This window comes from Meles meles, chromosome 21 (genome assembly GCF_922984935.1).
Source record: "Meles meles chromosome 21, mMelMel3.1 paternal haplotype, whole genome shotgun sequence".
NCBI classification, from domain to species: domain Eukaryota; kingdom Metazoa; phylum Chordata; class Mammalia; order Carnivora; family Mustelidae; genus Meles; species Meles meles.
This window is the reverse complement of record NC_060086.1, coordinates 23,544,704-23,561,638: the sequence shown is the minus strand read 5'-3', so window position 1 is coordinate 23,561,638 and position 16,935 is coordinate 23,544,704. Positions and strand designations below refer to the sequence as shown.

The following is a 16,935-nucleotide window of genomic DNA, read 5'->3' as shown; positions in this document are numbered from 1 at the left end:
TCATATGTTCTCTTCATATCCACTGACAAGGCTTACTGCTGCCCTGACTACAGTCTACGCTAATCCTGTACATGTCCCCATCAGTCTCCCACAGACGGCCATGTGCCCACCTCAGCAGGCACCCCTAAGGAAGCAAATACCTTTGGCCACTCAAGGCAGCAACTCAGCACAGAAACACACTAAGTATGCACTAAAGGACACAATTACTTACAAGCCCAGACTGTTAAGGAAACCTGACCAGAGGGGTTTTACAAGGGTGTCTAAAATAGTGCTTTTCAGACAATGAATTATGACCCACCCATGTCATAAAATCAATGTACTAGTCTGCAAATCCCTGGCTTAGAAAATGGCAGACGACAAGAGTTAAACAGAAAATATCGGCATGCATTACATACTGTAAGAGTTAAAGACTGTTTTGTGAAGCTGTTGTTGAAGTGTGTGTTTGGGTATAAACACACCATGAAGTTTGGCGTGAAACTGCCATGAAGAGTCTGTTCTCCAAACAAACAAAACTAAATAGACTCCTCAACACAGAATGGTGACTGCCAGAGGGAAGGGGGGGGAGCGAATCTGGTGATGGGGATTAAGAGGTACATACTTCCACTTATATAAATAACTCACAAAAAGGAAAAATTCCTTAGGAATATCATCAGTAATATCATAATAATGTACTGTGACAGACAGTGAATACATGTATTGTGGTGCGTGCTGAATAATGTACAGACTTGTCGAATCAGTAATGTTGCAGACTTCAAAGTGACATAACATTGTATAGATCAAACAATAATTCAATAATTTAAAGAGAGAAAATTCTGTTCTCACTGCTGGGGATTTGATGGGCACTACCTTCAAAGGCATCGTCTAGTGCCCTCTAGTGGTAAGAGCCATATCTGCAGTTGAGAAGAACCACAGACCAGTGAGAATAGTAAGCAATGTAGATGTTAGGAAGGAAGGGGCCTTCCAAATGACCTGGTCAACCCTGACACCCAGGGCAAGAACCCTTCAAACAGCACCAAGCCACCGCCTGAGCATGCCCTACAAAGAGAGCACTGCTCCACCGCTGAGCAGCTCTACCTGCTGAAAAGCTGACCAAGCTGCCTTCCTCTAGGAGCTCCTCCCTGGACTTCCTACTGCCCTATCCTGGATGACATGGAGCAGCTTCTGTATTTGCCCTCCGCTAACACTATTGATCCAGGCAAATACTTCCTGAGTGTCTGCAAAGTACCAGGCATTGGGGATACAGTGGGGAACCCGGGAAGAGACAGAGACAAAGGAAGAGCTTATGCCAGATGAAGGACAACAGCATGGGGGACGAAGGACCTGCGTCAGACGAGGTCAAAGGGAAGGCCTCTCTGAAAAGGGGAGGACTGCGTGGAGTCCTACAGGATTGGAGAAAGTTGTGCAGAAGGCACTCGGGATGGGATGAGCAGCTGATAGAAATGCTCTGGGCAGGAAGTGCCTTGGAATGTTCCAGTAGCAGAAGGTAGGCAGGGGGGCTGGAGAACAGAGAAACAAGAGAAACCTCAGAATTCTGGGGTCTGTAAGTGTACATGTGTGCATGTGTGTTTTAACTTCTCTCTGTTTTAAAATGGTTCCACACTATCCACATGCCATATTTCATTCAAAGACACCATCAAATATAAGACTGAAAAAAGAAGAAACACTTTCAGTTGGTCAGTGTTTTTCCTATTGCTTAGAATTTTAATTTGATTTTAATTTTGTGCTGATGAAAACGCCCTTTGGACATATTTGAACAGAATGAAAGGGAAAGGATGAGTGACAGAAGTTGGTTAAGTCTTTTATATTTAGGCTTATGATCCTTCCCAAATTGACATGTGTATGTAAAGAATGAGGTAGGGGTCAAGGTCTGTTTTGTTTCCACTTCAATATCCAATTCACCCAGAATTATTCACACAAAGACTCCCCTGGGTCACCTGGGCTTGTTCACTCTGTTGGGCATGGTCTTCGGCTCAGGTCTGATCCCTGGGGTCCTGACATCCGGCCCCACATCGGGCATCCTGCTCAGTCGTGAGTCTGCTTCTCCCTCTCTCCTTCCTCCCTGCTTATGATCTCTCACTCTCTCTCTGATAAATAAAATAAGTAAATAAATCTTTAAAACAATAAAATTCAATGACTTCCTTTTCCCCATTGAACTGACTTGACACTATGGGCAAAAATCAATCGACAGTACCTGTTGTGATTGGTCTATTTTTGGACTCTCTCTTCGGTTTCATTGATCTATCTTTACGGCAAAGACTTTGATTACCGTGGTTTTACTATAAGTCTTAAAATTGAGCAGGAATAATCAGTGTGGGTTCTTCAACTGTGTTCTTTTGAAGATTTGTCTGGTTATTCTAGGACATTCGCATTTCCATATACATTTTGGGATCGACTTGTTCATTTTCTTTTAAAAAGAGGAAAAAGATGGCTAGGAGTTTGACTGGGATTACATTATTTGCATGAATCAATCATGGGATACAGAAATCTCAATGATGTCATATCTTCTGATGTGTAAACAAAGCCTATCTCCCATTGATTTCATTCTTCTTGAATTCCTCTCAATAATGTTTTGTTCTCTGTGTATAGGTGTTTCATGCCTATCCTGAGACTTATTCCCAGCCAGTGTTTTTTTTTTTTTGTCGCTTTTTTTTCCCCCCAGTAAGCTCCATGAACAGCATGGAGCCCAGCATGCAGCCCAGCGTGGAGCCCAAAGCAGGGCCTGAACTCACAACCCTGAGTTCAAGACCTGAGCTGAGATCAAGTCAGATGATTCCTCCACTGAGTCACCCTGTCACCTGAACCAGTTTATATCTCAGATGCTACTATAAAATATATTTTTTATTTTCCTATCCATGTATGTTTATCATGCATCAGTCTGAGAATTCCTATCCAGAATACACAATAAACTCCAACAAATCAAAACCAAAAACAACATTAACGACAACAATGGGCAAAAGACGTGAACAGATGGTCCCCAAAAGATGTAGGAATGCCCACTACACACACGAAATGGTGCCTAACTCAGATCATTCCTCACCAGGGAAATGCAATGTGAAACCATAATGAGCTGCTATTTCACCCTCACTGACAACACGGAATGTTAACGAGGATGCTGAGCAACTGGAGTGTCACTATATTGCTGGGGACAAGTGTAAACTGATCAACCACTTTGGAAACTAGGCTAGCACTTTGATATATCCCCACCCTGAGACTAAGCAATCCCACTAACAATTTCAAGAGAAATTGAAGACTTCTGTAAGAATATTTATTGTAGCCTATTCACAATGACCAAACACTCGGATACAACGAAATGTCTAATCATCAGATGAACAGATGAACCAATCGTGGTACATGCACACTACATACAAAGGAGGAAACTACTTTACACTGACGAAGACTCTTTCCTTGACCAAACTCTAGTCAGACCGTTCTGAGCCCTCTTCTCAAACCTGGCTTATCATATACAAACTCAAACAGACATTAACATAGTTTCTAACAGCTCCAGGTCCCACCCTGCGACACCAGTCCCCCTTAGTGCCTGCCTGAGCAAACTCAAGGCATCTATTGTTTGTTCAATCAACACTGAAAAGTCAGGCCCTTGTCTCCCAGTGAGCAAATACAGGTGGTTTCATATGGATCAATACCTATTCTACTTTTTGTTATCTGTTCCTCCTCTGACTTTACTCATCCCTGGCCTTCCTTCTTCATTCTCTCTTTAAAATGCCCTCTGGACAAACCGAGGTGGAGTTTCATTCATGTGGGACTCTTCCTGGTTGCAAGTTATTACCGATTAAAATCCCTCCTCTCCACTTTAACCAGCATCAGGCTTTCTTTATCTTTGATAAGTGCACACAGCATGAATAAATCTCAAAGAGCGCTGAGTGAAAGAAGACAAAGGAATTACATAGGGCAAGATTCCATTCACACCTTGTTCAAGACTTTTCTGATCCTGAAATCAGAAAATGACCAGAGGCGCTAAGGAGACTAACTGCAAAGAGATACGAGGGTAACTTCTGGAGCTTCAGATACACTTTATGTCTTGTGTTTGGGGCTGGGACACAGATACACAGTTGACCCTTCAACAACACAGTGGTGAGGGGTACCCATTCCCGTGCAGTCAAAAATCTGCATGTACACTTCATCTCCCCCAAAATTTCACTACTTGCCTACTGTTGACCAGAAGCACTGCTGGTAATAGAAACAGTTGATTAAAGGCATTTTGTAGGGTCTATGTATTATACGTTTTATCCTTTCACTAAGTATGCTAAAGAAAATGTTCAGAAAATCATGAAAATATATTTGCATTACTGTGCTATATATTTTTTCTTTTTACTGTGCTATATTTATAAAAAGATCCGCATATAAGTGGACTCATGGAATTCAAACCCATGTTGTTCAAGAGCCAACGGTGTACATTTCTTAATGCTCATCCAACTGACCACTGAAGACTGAGCATTTGGTTTTATACATTATCTCCTCTCCCCTGCTCTCCCACCTCCAGTCTCTTTCTTCCCCTCCCCTTCTGTCTCTTAGGAATACCTGGGGAAATCCTTGTTTTCTTTTTCTTTCTTTCTTTTTTTTTTAAGAAGGCTCTGTGCCCAGCATGGAACACCACATGGGGCTTGAACTCACAACCCTGAGACTGAGACCTAAGCTGAGATAAAGACTCACACACTCAACCCCAGTAAGCTGCCCAGGCATGGCTACCTGGGGAAATTCTAAAGGAAAAAAAACACCACAAAAATAAAAAGCAATGAGAGACGTGGCTGAACCTCCAAGTTCCCCTTTCAACATCCACCTGCCTGTACTTCCGTAGTAAAAGGACCCCAATTTTGTTCAAGGTCTCAATCTGCCCTGTGAGAAATTCTCCCCTCCCACATGTTCCTGCAGCTAGGCGTAGGGTCACATGCCTGGTTTTGGCCAGTAACACGTATCTTGAAGTCTACACAGTACGGCCTCTTGAAAAACTATTGTTCTCACAGACTTAGACATGTGCCTTTTGTCACTGTCTCTTTCTTCTATTCTTCCTGGAGTCCAGCTGCTCAAATGAACTAAGAAAGTGAGGTTATTCCCTGGCACAAACCTATTCTTATGCTGAAAAGCAAGCTTTGGGATCTCTCAATCAATTCACAACTAAGTTACATCGCAAGTCAAAACATGTAGGCATCCAAATGAAAAAAGCAAGTCCAACTGGAAGTGAGGAAGGACAGACACATGGCTGTGTTAAAGCATATGTAAGAGTTTGGTATCTAAGTGATGTTTCAAATCCATGGGGGATATAGACCAGCACTAGATAGTGTAGGGACAAAAACGGCAACTTGATCTCATACAAAATAATAAGCATAGGGATGCCTGGATGGCTCAGTGGGTTAAGCCGCTGCCTTTGGCTCGGGTCCTGATCCCAGGGTCCTGGGATGGAGTCCCTCGTGGGCTCCTTGCTCGGCGGGGAGCCTGCTTCTCTCTCTGCCTGCTTGTGTGCTCTCTCTCCTTCTCTCTGACAAAGAAAGAAATAACACATTTTTTAAAAAATTAAAAAATAATAATCAGGATAGATAAAATGGTCTAAGCAATAGAAGCCAAAACCATAAAAGTGCTCAAAGAAAATGTAATACTGGCTGAAAAAGGTCCTTTAAAGCATCATCTAAAAGCCACAAGCCATGAAGTCAGACTGCCAAATTTGGCACCATAAAGATTCAGAATGAAATGTATCATGAAATGTTTGGTAAGCGAAACTCAAAGATGAGCAAGAGTTTGGGACAAAATACCGCACCAGGAACAGAGACAAAGGAGCACCATCCTACATATACAAAGTTCTTAAAAGTCAGCATAAAGGGGCACCTGGTAACTCGGCCCTTGGCTCGGGTCATGATCCAAGGGTCCTGGGATACAGCCTTGTTTCAGGCTCCCTGCTCTGGCAGGAACTTGTTTCTCCCTCTCCCTCTGCCTGTCACTCTGCCTACTAGTCCTTTCTCTCTCTCTCTCTCTCTGTCACTCCCCTTGCTTGTGTCCCATGCGCTCTCTGTCAAATAAATAAATATCTTAACAAAAAAGAACCTCAAAAATTAAAAAAACAAGTCAATTATAAAAACATACATAACCAAAGAGACAACCCAGTGGGGAAATGCTAAGGAGACAGGGTTCAGTGTTGGGGCGCCTGGGTGGCTGAAGGGTTAAAGCCTCTGCCTTCAGCTCAGGTCATGATCTCAGGATCCTGGCATCAAGCTCCACATTGGGCTCTCTGCTCAACAGGGAGCCTGCTTCCCACTCTTTCTCAGCCTGCCTCTCTGTCTACTTGTGGTCTCTGTCTGTCAAATAAATAAATAAATAAATAAACAAACAAATAAATACAAAAACTATTGTGACCAACTAAAAATACTTAGTCCTACTACTGATTATAAAAATACGGGGCGCCTGGGTGACTCAGGCGTTAAGCCTCTGCCTTCGGCTCAGGTCATGATCCCAGGGTCCTGGGATCGAGCCCCTAGTCGGGCTCATGGGCTGGGAACTCCAAGCTCAGCATAGAGATGAGAGCCTCGAGGGAGCATCTAAAGGACAGAGAAATCCAAGGAGGTCCTCGGGAAGAGCACACAGATGGCAGAGCAGAAATAACAAATGGAACACACTGGAAAGAAGAGATCGGGGTTGAAAGGAGCCGCACTGCTCACGTGCCAGGTGGTGCAGCACCAGGGTGAAATCCAGGGCACCACGCTGGGAGCGGTGGCAAAAGAGATCACGCAAAACTCGGCATTTGAGAAAATGAGTTTGAGAAAATGAGTGCCCTGTGTGGAAGCTGGGTCCTCCAAGCGCACAGTGAGGCCACCCAGGCCGATGGCAAGAATCGAGATACAGAAGAAGGCTGTGGCCTGGAACCTAAGTCTTCAACAAATTAGGTGAATAACCATGGGGAAGGGAGAAAACAGTAATGAGAAGGAGGCCAGCGTGCTCTACCTGGGGACCAAGGATCATAAAGAAATGGCACAGGGGCAAAGAGGGAGGACACCCATCTTGAACCCCCCGATCCTGAATAATGCGGGGTATGAGAACACAGACAGCACCTCAGGGGGTTTCAGGAACCCCCTTGGATGTCCCCCCAAGAAGGGCCAGGGTCAAACAAAGAGAGGGAGGAAATGGCTAATGGACTACTAATTTCCCAGGATACAGGGAAGGGTTGGGGGTGGGGGCGCCCCAGGAAAAAAAAGGGGAACTGCTTTAAGGGAACAGCAGGATGGGAAGATAACGAGAGAGGGATCGGGAGTCAGGAGAGTTGGTGATCACGGTAAGTGCTCGAAAGATTCCTATGGAATCAAATAGAATTATTAGGATATAATAACATATAAGCCCGACAGGTCCAACAGGAGAGTTCTAACTGCAGGATGGTAGGAGTGAGAGCACCAGTCCACGATGAAGGTCATGACACTGATGACGGTGACATGGTGCTGACACTCACGGCCAGTCTTGAACACCTGCTGTGTGCCCAGCTCGGGGGGGGGAACACTCCATATCTGGTCCTCCCCATGGTCTTCTCAGGCAAAAATCGTTGCATGGCTATCCCCACGAGGACTCTGCACTGAAGGCGGGAACATCACAACAGAGGCATCCTAGGACTCTTGGGAGGCTAACTGGCTTTCTTAACCTGGCGGTAACCTGGGGAGGTAGGAACCAGCCTGATGCACGGTAGGACATAGTAAGTGCAACCAAGTAATATTCAGATGAGGGAAATCAAGGGGTTCATGGGGAGCCTTTTTCGTTGAGCGTCCGACTCTTCATTTCGGTTCAGGTCATGACCTGAGGGTCGTGACATCCATCGTCACATCGGTCTCACAGCCACTGTGGATTCCTGCTTGAGATTCTTTCCCCTCCCCTCCCCTCCTCCTCTCCCCACAAGCCCTGCCCACCCCTGCCACAGGGTCCAGCACGCCTTCTCTAAAATAAATGAATAAATAATATCTACAAAGAAAAAAAAGAATGGAGGGAAACGAAAGTAGTAATAATAATTTGTGGAAGGCTTCACCCTGTGCTAGATCCTGTGCTCACTGCCTTGGATCTATTTCTCATTGAATCCTTCCATCCCAAAGGCCGGTACCATTCTTATCCCCATTCCAAAGACAGGACTGGGGCAGAAAGGGATTGGACCATGATTCATGCAAGGAATCCCTATGTTACCAATAACATGACTTTCCGACAAGGTTTAAGGATTTAACACACCACGGTGAAGATGCAGATCACAAAATCACGGAACTTGAAGGACAGAGCCCTGAAAATGGTTTCAAACATGAACTTGTGGATGCTCCCAACCTTCTTGCATGTAGGTCCAATGAAGGAAAGCCCCGTGCCAAAAAAGCTGTCATGAAACGCATCCACATGGCAAACAACCTGGTCTTTACAGCCCGGGACCTATCCCAGAAGATTCTGACTCAGTCAGTCTAGAGGAGGATCTAAGAATCCTCCTCATTTTTTCTTTAAAAAGCCCACAGCTCTGCTGATGTGCCCGTTGGCCTGAGTACGACTGCCTTAGAGTCTCTGCAATTCCAAACCCAATCTTGCCCTACAATGTGTAGCTGTCTGCAGACACAGGGGGGCACTGGAAACTGAGGCAGAGAGGAACAGAGAAATTATAAAAACCTTCCCACAGAGAGTCACGAATAGGCAAGCTCTGCTTACACTACTTCTCTCTCCTTTTGCTGTATCTGAGTTACTCCACAGTTGATTTCCTTTTTTTTAAAGTAAGCAAGTTTGCACAAAGTGTTACCAACAGATACTAAATAAATCCATATTAACAACTTTTCAGGAAACATAATTGTAATATGCTACTGAAAAGTATTTTCTTTCTCTCTGAATGTTAAATACGATTTCGTCTTTACAATCAGCTATGAAGCAGGATGATTATCATCTGCATTTTTCCCACCAGGAAACTGGGATAAAGAGTGCTTCGGTAACACAGCTCTTAAGTGGCGAAGCTAAGATCAGCTTGGCACTGGTTTAAATCACTCTGCTAAGTCTCCAAGTACCTACAAAAGCGCAAGTCTTCACCCCAAACCTTGGTTTTCCCCACAATACAGTCCCCACATGGCTCCAGCCTCAAGGACATTCAATTCTTTGAACAGTTCACACTCCTGCCCTGTTCTAATGGAACACCCTCCCACATCTACCATTTGTCTTAGACTGCCGGTCTCAGCTGAATCATGATTTGCAAATTACCAACTCAAACACACCCTGTATTTCTCAGCACTCAAGGAAAAACTGTAATTATGTGTTTCACGGGTAATTATTTGTTTCTGTCTTGTCCAAGGGGGTGAGTACCTCAGACACCCGTCAGACCTATTGATCGTGTGTCCCCAATCACCACCCACTACCCACCCAAAAGGAAGGGCCCACCACAAAGGGCCCCACTACAATCCTGAGAATGTAGACTCCAGGGGCCTCCACCCAAGAGCTCTGGAAAGTACTGGCTCTGTGCACGAATACTACGCGGTCCTGGGCCCGCATCCCTCTGAACCACCCCCTTCCCGCCTTCATTGGCCTGACCTCAGGTTCACAATGGGGATCCAGACAAGCCCCAGGGGAATGTAATCTACTCAAGAGGGAGAACCCGAACATTTCCCCCGTCAACACGACACTTACTCCCTTCACGCCGGTCTTCCAGCAAGGTCTCAGGCCCAAGAAGACTGACACCCCGTCTGCCTGGTTCGGGCCGCGTCCCCAATCCCGCTAGCCCCAGGTGCGGCGCACAGCAGGGGTGAGATAATTAGCCGCTCCTTATACGAAGCCCCGCTCCGGGCTCTTCAGGGCTGCGAAAGCAGGGGCGCACGAGGTGACGGCTACCTTTTGGCGAACGAGCGTGTTCCTGAGATACGGGCCCGCCTGCCACCGAGGCCCCAGCCCCCAGAGGACGCCGGCCCCTGAGCCCTCACCCCGCAGGTACCTCTGAGCAAAGAAGCATCTTCACAAGCGCCGCGCACTCCCTCGTCGTCTGTATCGAGGAGAAAGGCAGGAAGCGAAAGAGAGCGTCCTCAGGCCACTGTCCTTGGACGCGGGGGTTCCGGGATGCTGTGCCCCGCGGAGAGACGCAAGCGGGTCCACAAATACCGAGGGGAACCGCCAGCCTCGGAGACGCAGGGCAGAAGGGTTGGCTCCGCCGACTCAGGGACGCCGCTGCCGTCAGCTTCGCTAAGAACCTTCCCGCTCATTGGCGCGTCTGCCCAGTCGCTGACTGGACAATTTCCCCTCCCGCCTGAGCGAGCGTCCGTGTTGTGTGGCTGGGAACGAAAGAATTATCCAAAGACTCGAAAGCCCGACTGAAGAGGCCCAAAAAAAAACCCGGGCCAGTAGCGTCTGGATTGACGCGCCAATGAGCAGGAAGGTTTCTCGGGGAGTCTGACGTCAGTGACGTCATTGAGCCGCGCCGGCTGAGAGCGGGGGAAGCCAGCCCGTTTCTCCCGTCTTTTCGGCGTTTGGCCGGTTCCCTCCGCGTCAGTGGACCTCCGCTTCCATGTCCCCGGTGGACACAGCGTCCCGGAACCTCCACGCCCATGGCCACTAGCTTGAGGACGTCCGCTTTCACCTCATCTTCTTCGGCCTCGACAGACACAGACGACGAGGGAGTGCGCGGCACTTGTGAAGATGCTTCTATGTGCAAGAGGTACCTGCGGGGCGCGGGGTCAGGGGCCGGTGTCCCCGCGGGTTGGGGCCTTGGTGGGAGGCGGGCCTGTGCCTCAGGAACACGCTCGTTCGCCAAAAGGTTGCCGTCACCTCGTGCGCCCCTCGTTTCCACCTGTGAAGAGCCCGGAGCGGGGCTTCATTTCTGGAGCGGCTAATTATCTCACCTGTGCTGTGAGCCGCGCCTGGGTATAGTGGGACTGGGGGTGCGGCCGGAACCAGGCAGACGGGGTGTCGGCCTTCTTGGGGCTAAGGTCTTGGTGGAAGACCGGCGTGAAGGGATTAAGTGTCGTGTTGACGGGGGAGAAGTTTGGGTTCTCTCTCTTGAGTAGATTACATCCCACTGGGGGTTGTCAGGATCCCCATTGTGCAGCTTAGATCAGGCCAATCAAGGCCAGGGGGTCGGAGGGATGCGGGCCGAGGACCGGGTAATACTGGTGCACAGAGCCCGTACTTTCCAGAGCTCTTGGGTGGAAGTCCCGGGAGTCTACACTCTCAGGGGTGAAGTGGGGGCAGCGTTGTGAGCACAGATGTGTGCCACATATTGGCAAGCACGAGGCTGGAGGGTAGCTCGCTCAGCAGAAATTGTTGAGAGTGTACTTTGTGGTGGGCCCTTTTGGGTGGGTGGTGAGTATTCAGTGATTGGGAACACATGGTAATTAGGACTGAGGTGTCTGAGGAACTCACCACCTGTTTGGACAAGACAGGAAGCAAGTAATTACCTGTGAAATACGTTGTTACCTTTTTGCTTTGAGTGTTGAGAAGAACAACCCTGCGTTAGAGTTTGTAATTCAGGGAATGATGTTTAACCTGAGAACAGAGGGCTAAGAACAAAACACAGATGGGCGGGGCGGGGGGGGGGCTGGTTTCAGTTAGAGCAGGGAAGGAGTGTGCACTGTTAAAGGAATTGAGGGAATGTAGGGTGGGGAAAACCAAGGTTTGGTGTTAAGACTTGCAGGTTTTGTAGGTCCTTGGAGACTAAGGATAGTGATTTAAAACAGGGAATCCAGAGCCAAGCTGATCCTAGCACTGCCACTCAGGAGCTGTGTTACTAAAGCAGTTTTCATCTCAGTTTCCCGATGGGAGAAATGGGGATGATGATAATCCCACTTCCTAGATGATTGTAAAGATGAAATGACATTGAACATTAATAAAACACTTGGAGCCATGTCTGTCGTATAGTAGGTGTTAGTGGTGTTTGATTCAATAAATAAATAAATACATACATCAGGACTGAAGACTTTAGGCTATCTGTGGTGTATTTTTGAACTGAAGTGGCTTCGACCCAACTTCTTCTCCACTTTGTAGGTGCTGTTGACCACATGTGTTGCGCTGTTGAATCAGAAATCATTTTTTTCTTATTGACTATTATTTGCTAAGGGAATCTGATGTGCCATTGAAATGATCAGAGAGAAAGAAAATACTTTTCAGTAGCATATTACAATTATGTTTCCTGAAAAGTTGTTAATATGGATTTATTTAGTATCTGTTGGTAACACTTTGTGCAAACTTGCTTACTTTAAAAAAAAGGAAATCAACTGTGGAGTAACTCAGATACAGCAAAAGGAGAGAGAAGTAGTGTAAGCAGAGCTTGCCTATTCGTGACTCTCTGTGGGAAGGTTTTTATAATTTCTCTGTTCCTCTCTGCCTCAGTTTCCAGTGCCCCCCTGTGTCTGCAGACAGCTACACATTGTAGGGCAAGATTGGGTTTGGAATTGCAGAGACTCTAAGGCAGTCGTACCCAGGCCAACGGGCACATCAGCAGAGCCTGTGGGGCTTTTTAAAGAAAAAAGAGGAGGATTCTTAGATCCTCCTCTAGACTGACTGAGTCAGAATCTTCTGGGATAGGTCCCGGGCTGTAAAGACCAGGTTGTTTGCCACATGAATGCGTTTCATGACAGCTTTTTTGGCACGGGGCTTTCCTTCATTGGACCTACATGCAAGAAGGTTGGGAGCATCCACAAGTTCATGTTTGAAACCATTTTCAAGGCTCTGTCCTTCAAGTTCCGTGATTTTGTGATCTGCATCTTCACCGTGGTGTGTTAAATCCTTAAACCTTGTCGGAAAGTCATGTTATTGGTAACATAGGGATTCCTTGCATGAATCATGGACAGATCCCTTTTTTTTTTTTAAGATTTTATTTATATATTTGACCGACAGAGATCACAAGTAGGCAGAGAGGCAGGCAGAGAGAGAGGAGGAAGCAGGCTCCCCGCTGAGCAGAGAGCCCAGTGCGGGACTCGATTCCAGGACCCTGGGACCATGACCTGAGCCGAAGGCAGGGGCTTTAACCCACTGAGCCACCCAGGCGCCCTGACAGATCCCTTTCTCCTCCAGTCCTCTCTTTGGAATGGGGATAAGAATGGTAACCGGCCTTTGGGATGGAAGGATTCAATGAGAAATAGATCCAAGGCAGTGACCACAGGATCTAGCACAGAGTGAAGCCTTCCACAAGTTATTATTACAACTTTTGATTTCCCTCCATTTTTTTCTGATTGTATCCTTTCTTTAAGAGATTGACGTCATGCATGTGACGGGGGAGGGTCAGAGGGAGAGGGAGGGGGAAGGACTCTCAGGGAAAATCCACACTGAGTGTGGAGCCCAACATGGAGCTTGATTTCGTGATCCTCAGATCATGACCTGAGCCAAAATGAACAGTCAGATGCTCAAGCAACTGGGCCATCTGGGTGCCCCTTGACTTCCCTCCATCTGAATATCATTGGGATGAAGTTACTGACTCTGTCCTCGCTTTGGATCACACTGGTTCCTGCCTAAGTAGAATATGGTGAAATATCCCTAAAATAATGTTAAGAAAGCCAGTTAGCCTCCCAGGAGACCTTGGGTGCTGCAGGTTTGGTGTATTTCCTCCTTCAGGACAGAGCCCTCCTGGGACGAACAGCGTTGTGAGCTATCTGAGGTGGCCGCTGGGAAGATTAATGTGAGGGGCTCCCCCCAGTGCCTGGCACACAGCAGGTGTTCAAGACTGATAGTGTCAGCACCATGTCACCTTCATCATGAACTCTCATGATGCTCTCATTCCTCCCATCCTACAGGTAGAACACTTGTCATTGGACATATTGGGCTTATATGTTATTATATTCTAATAATTCCATTCCATTTTCCTCATCTCCCCTCTCCTTATCTTCCCCATCCTGCTATTCCCCTAAGGCTATTCCCTCTTTTTTTTTACCCTGTGACCCCCCACCCCCAACCCCTCCCTGTGTCCTGGGAAATTAGAAGTCCGTAATCACCAGCCACCTCTGTTTCCTCAACCTCTCCATAGCCATTTCATCCTACTCTTTGCTTCGATCCTTCTGAGGGGGACATCCACTCTTGATAGGGTGTCCTCTGTGTTCACATACCCTGCATTATTCAGGATCAGGGGTTTGAGATTGGTGTCCTCCTTCTTCTTTGCCCCCATGCCATTTCTTTGAGATCTGTGGTCCCTAGGGAGAGCACTCTGGCCTCTTCATCATTACTGTTTTCTCCGAACCCCTCGTAGTTATTAAACTAATTCATGGAAGACTTGGGTGCTGGGCCCACAGTCTTCCAATCCTGCTACAGGCCTAGGTGGCCTCCATGTGTACATGGAGGACCCAGCTTCCACACAGGGCACTCATTTTCTCAAACTCATTTTCTCAAACACCTACTTTGGTGTGATCACTTCTGCCACCACTCCCAGCGTGGTGCCCTGGATTTCCACCCTGGTGCTGCACCACATCGCATGTGAGCAGTGCGGCTCCTTTCAACCCCGATCTCTTCTTTCCAGCGTGTTCCTTCTGTCATTTCTGCTCTGCTGTCAAAGTGTGCTCTTCCCGAGGACCTCCTTGGATTTTTCTGTCCTTTATTCTCCCTGGAGGCTCTCATCTCTCAGCTGAGCTTGAAGTTCCCAGCCCATGATTCAGCGGTTGTCCTGGCAATGCTTCTACTGCCCTTGCCTTTTGTCCGAGTAAACCCCAAACCCTGGGCGAACTAAAGCATCCATGGTCACCTTGAATCCTGATGGTGGGAATCACACAGCAGGGCAGCTCGCAACGACTGTGAGGTCTTGCCAACCAGCCTCACCTGTGTCCTCATGGAGCTCCCCCATTCTGTGGTTCTCTGGGCAGCTCCCTTTTCCACTCTCCGGAATCCTTCCAGCAGACTTGTCCCACTCTCCTCAGCCCTGTGATTGATGCCTCCCTCCTCTTTCATTCTCTATGTACCATGGGCATTGGGATGGGTAGTGCTTCACAGAGAAGATGGGAACCTTCAGATTGGAACTCCATGAACATCCGTCCAAGAAAGGGAACCATCCTATCCTCCGTGACAGTAGTCAGCGTCCTCCCTAGAGGCCACTGGGAGCACACCTGTCCTTAAACACAATGGGTTCGTTACTCATCGTGGGGGAGAACCCACATATTGGGAAGTGTCGGGCTGATCAGTGAGAAAGGGGTGTTCGAAAGAACACACAGGATTTGGGCTTTGGGCGGATGTTTTTGGGAGTGTTCAAGGAAGCAGGGATGTGCTCTGGACTGAGTGCTGACAGGAGGTGAGATAGTTCTGGGATTAGGTAGCTCTGTCAGTCTTTTCTAGAAGGAGTGTGAGTAGTGTGATGAACAGTGTCATTCTGAAGGAAGGCACTCTCTAGTATGAGCCGGGAAGGAGGATGATTGGTATTTTGTGGTGGGCACGACAACCTGGTTTTGTGTGTTTGGACAAGAGAGGAAGTGGGCCTATTTGGTCTCCCTTCTTCACCACGGCCAGGTCACCTCGTGCTGCTGTTCTGCGAGGTCGTTTGTGTCAAACAGTAGAACCACATGGCCTCTCTGCACGTACCGGGCCCGCTCCTCCCAGCCGTGCAGCCTTGCTCATGGTGCCAGGCCGCCTCCTCGATGTCAGCCCTGCTCTTCCTTCTTGCCCAGTGGAGGAGGGAAGTCTTCAAAAGACAAACAGGTGTTTGCCAGACAGGGGAAACGAGCCTGGACACTGAAGCCCGGGTCTGTGTCAGCGGCACCTGACCTTGTGTCGGGGAGCGGGTAGCAAGAGAGTGTTCTGGAGAGGCTGTCAGAGAGTGAAATGCGGGAGGACCGAGAGGTTTCAAGTCGGGGAGTTGACGTGCTCTGGGTTTTCAACCATCCCCAGGAGCCGTGTGGGAGCTGCACTGGTGACAAAGGGCAAGTCTGTTCCCTTTTCCTTCCCTGTGGCCACACCCCCGGCTCAGGTCCCTTCTCCTGCCTGCTCTGTTGCAACATGTCTACCTCATCCTATCTGCTTCTTGTCCAGCTCCCTCTCCCAACCGCATGCTCCTGCTCTGGCCAGGATGATCTTTTTGGAATCCCACATCTTCTCTTGTTACTGTGTTACTGGAAACCTTTTGATTCCCCATCAGCTCCAAGGTGGAATCTGCACTGCGTGGTATGACTCTCTTTGCTTTTCGTGATCCTCCCACGGTACCCTGGGTCTCCTGCTTCGGACTGATGATCTGCATTTGGATGTCTCAGAGTTATCCCAAATCCAATTTTTCCAAAACTATACTCGAGATCCCTTTCACCACCACCCCCTCCGAACTCGGTGAATGGGACCACTGTGTCCTTCTCCCACGTGCAAAAGGGCAGAGTTATCTTGGAACTCTGCTTTTACTTCCTTTCCCTCTTCTGCGATCATTCACACAGACCTGTGGTTTTATCTGCTAAATATTTCTGGGATCTACCTCCTTTTCTCCACCTCTCCTACCCTCTCAGCCCGATTTATGGTCATTTGGGGTCTGAGCCATGGTGCTAGTGTGATCGGTTAGCTTCCTGGTGCTCCTACTTCTCCCAAGGACATCTCCCCCGGAATCCAGAGATTGGTGGAAGCCCCATTCATTCATACCCTGCCTAGGGTCATGGCTTCTTGTTGCCATTGGAGCTGGCCGCAAACGTTCCTTCTGTGTCTGCACAGCTGCTCCGTCCTCCCTCTTCAGTCTTGCCTCCTCCTAGGTTCTCCCCAACCCTCATGAGCTCTCATCTCCCCTCAGATGAATGCAGTGACTCCACATTCTCTGTTGAATGTGTGTGTCAGGGGTGCTGGATGCTGTAGGAGGGTTGGAAGGGGCTGTCATCTGAGCTGGGATGGCCAGGGAAGGCTCCCTGAGGACAAAGGTGGGGAGAGCCTTGCAAGAGGTGAGGGAGTGAGCCCTGTGCATGTCTGTGGGCACAGTGTCCCTGGCAGAGGGAAGGGGGAGTAGGAAGGCCTCCGTGGAGAGAGCTGGGCTGACTTGTTCCAGGAATGACAAGGCCAGAATGAGGGAGAAGGAGA

General features: G+C 48.1%; 1 protein-coding gene and 1 long non-coding RNA gene across 2 annotated transcripts in view; one reads left to right on the top strand and one right to left on the bottom strand.

Moving 5' to 3' along the window:
* Window positions 1–1,826: 1,826 nt before the first annotated feature.
* On the bottom strand, window positions 1,827–10,062 carry LOC123933393. Its single transcript, XR_006816592.1, has 3 exons — window positions 9,923–10,062; window positions 9,622–9,788; window positions 1,827–2,084 (listed from the first exon to the last, which is right to left on the bottom strand). It is a non-coding gene; the product is annotated as an uncharacterized LOC123933393 (long non-coding RNA).
* A 342-nt stretch (window positions 10,063–10,404) lies between these two features.
* Window positions 10,405–16,935, top strand: part of LCMT1 (leucine carboxyl methyltransferase 1) — a 53,398-nt gene continuing 46,867 nt past the window's right edge. Inside the window, exon 1 of the mRNA XM_045992467.1 lies at window positions 10,405–10,639. Within this exon, the coding sequence (XP_045848423.1) occupies window positions 10,530–10,639 (110 nt within the window). The 5' untranslated portion in view covers window positions 10,405–10,529. The remainder of the gene's footprint in view (window positions 10,640–16,935) is intronic.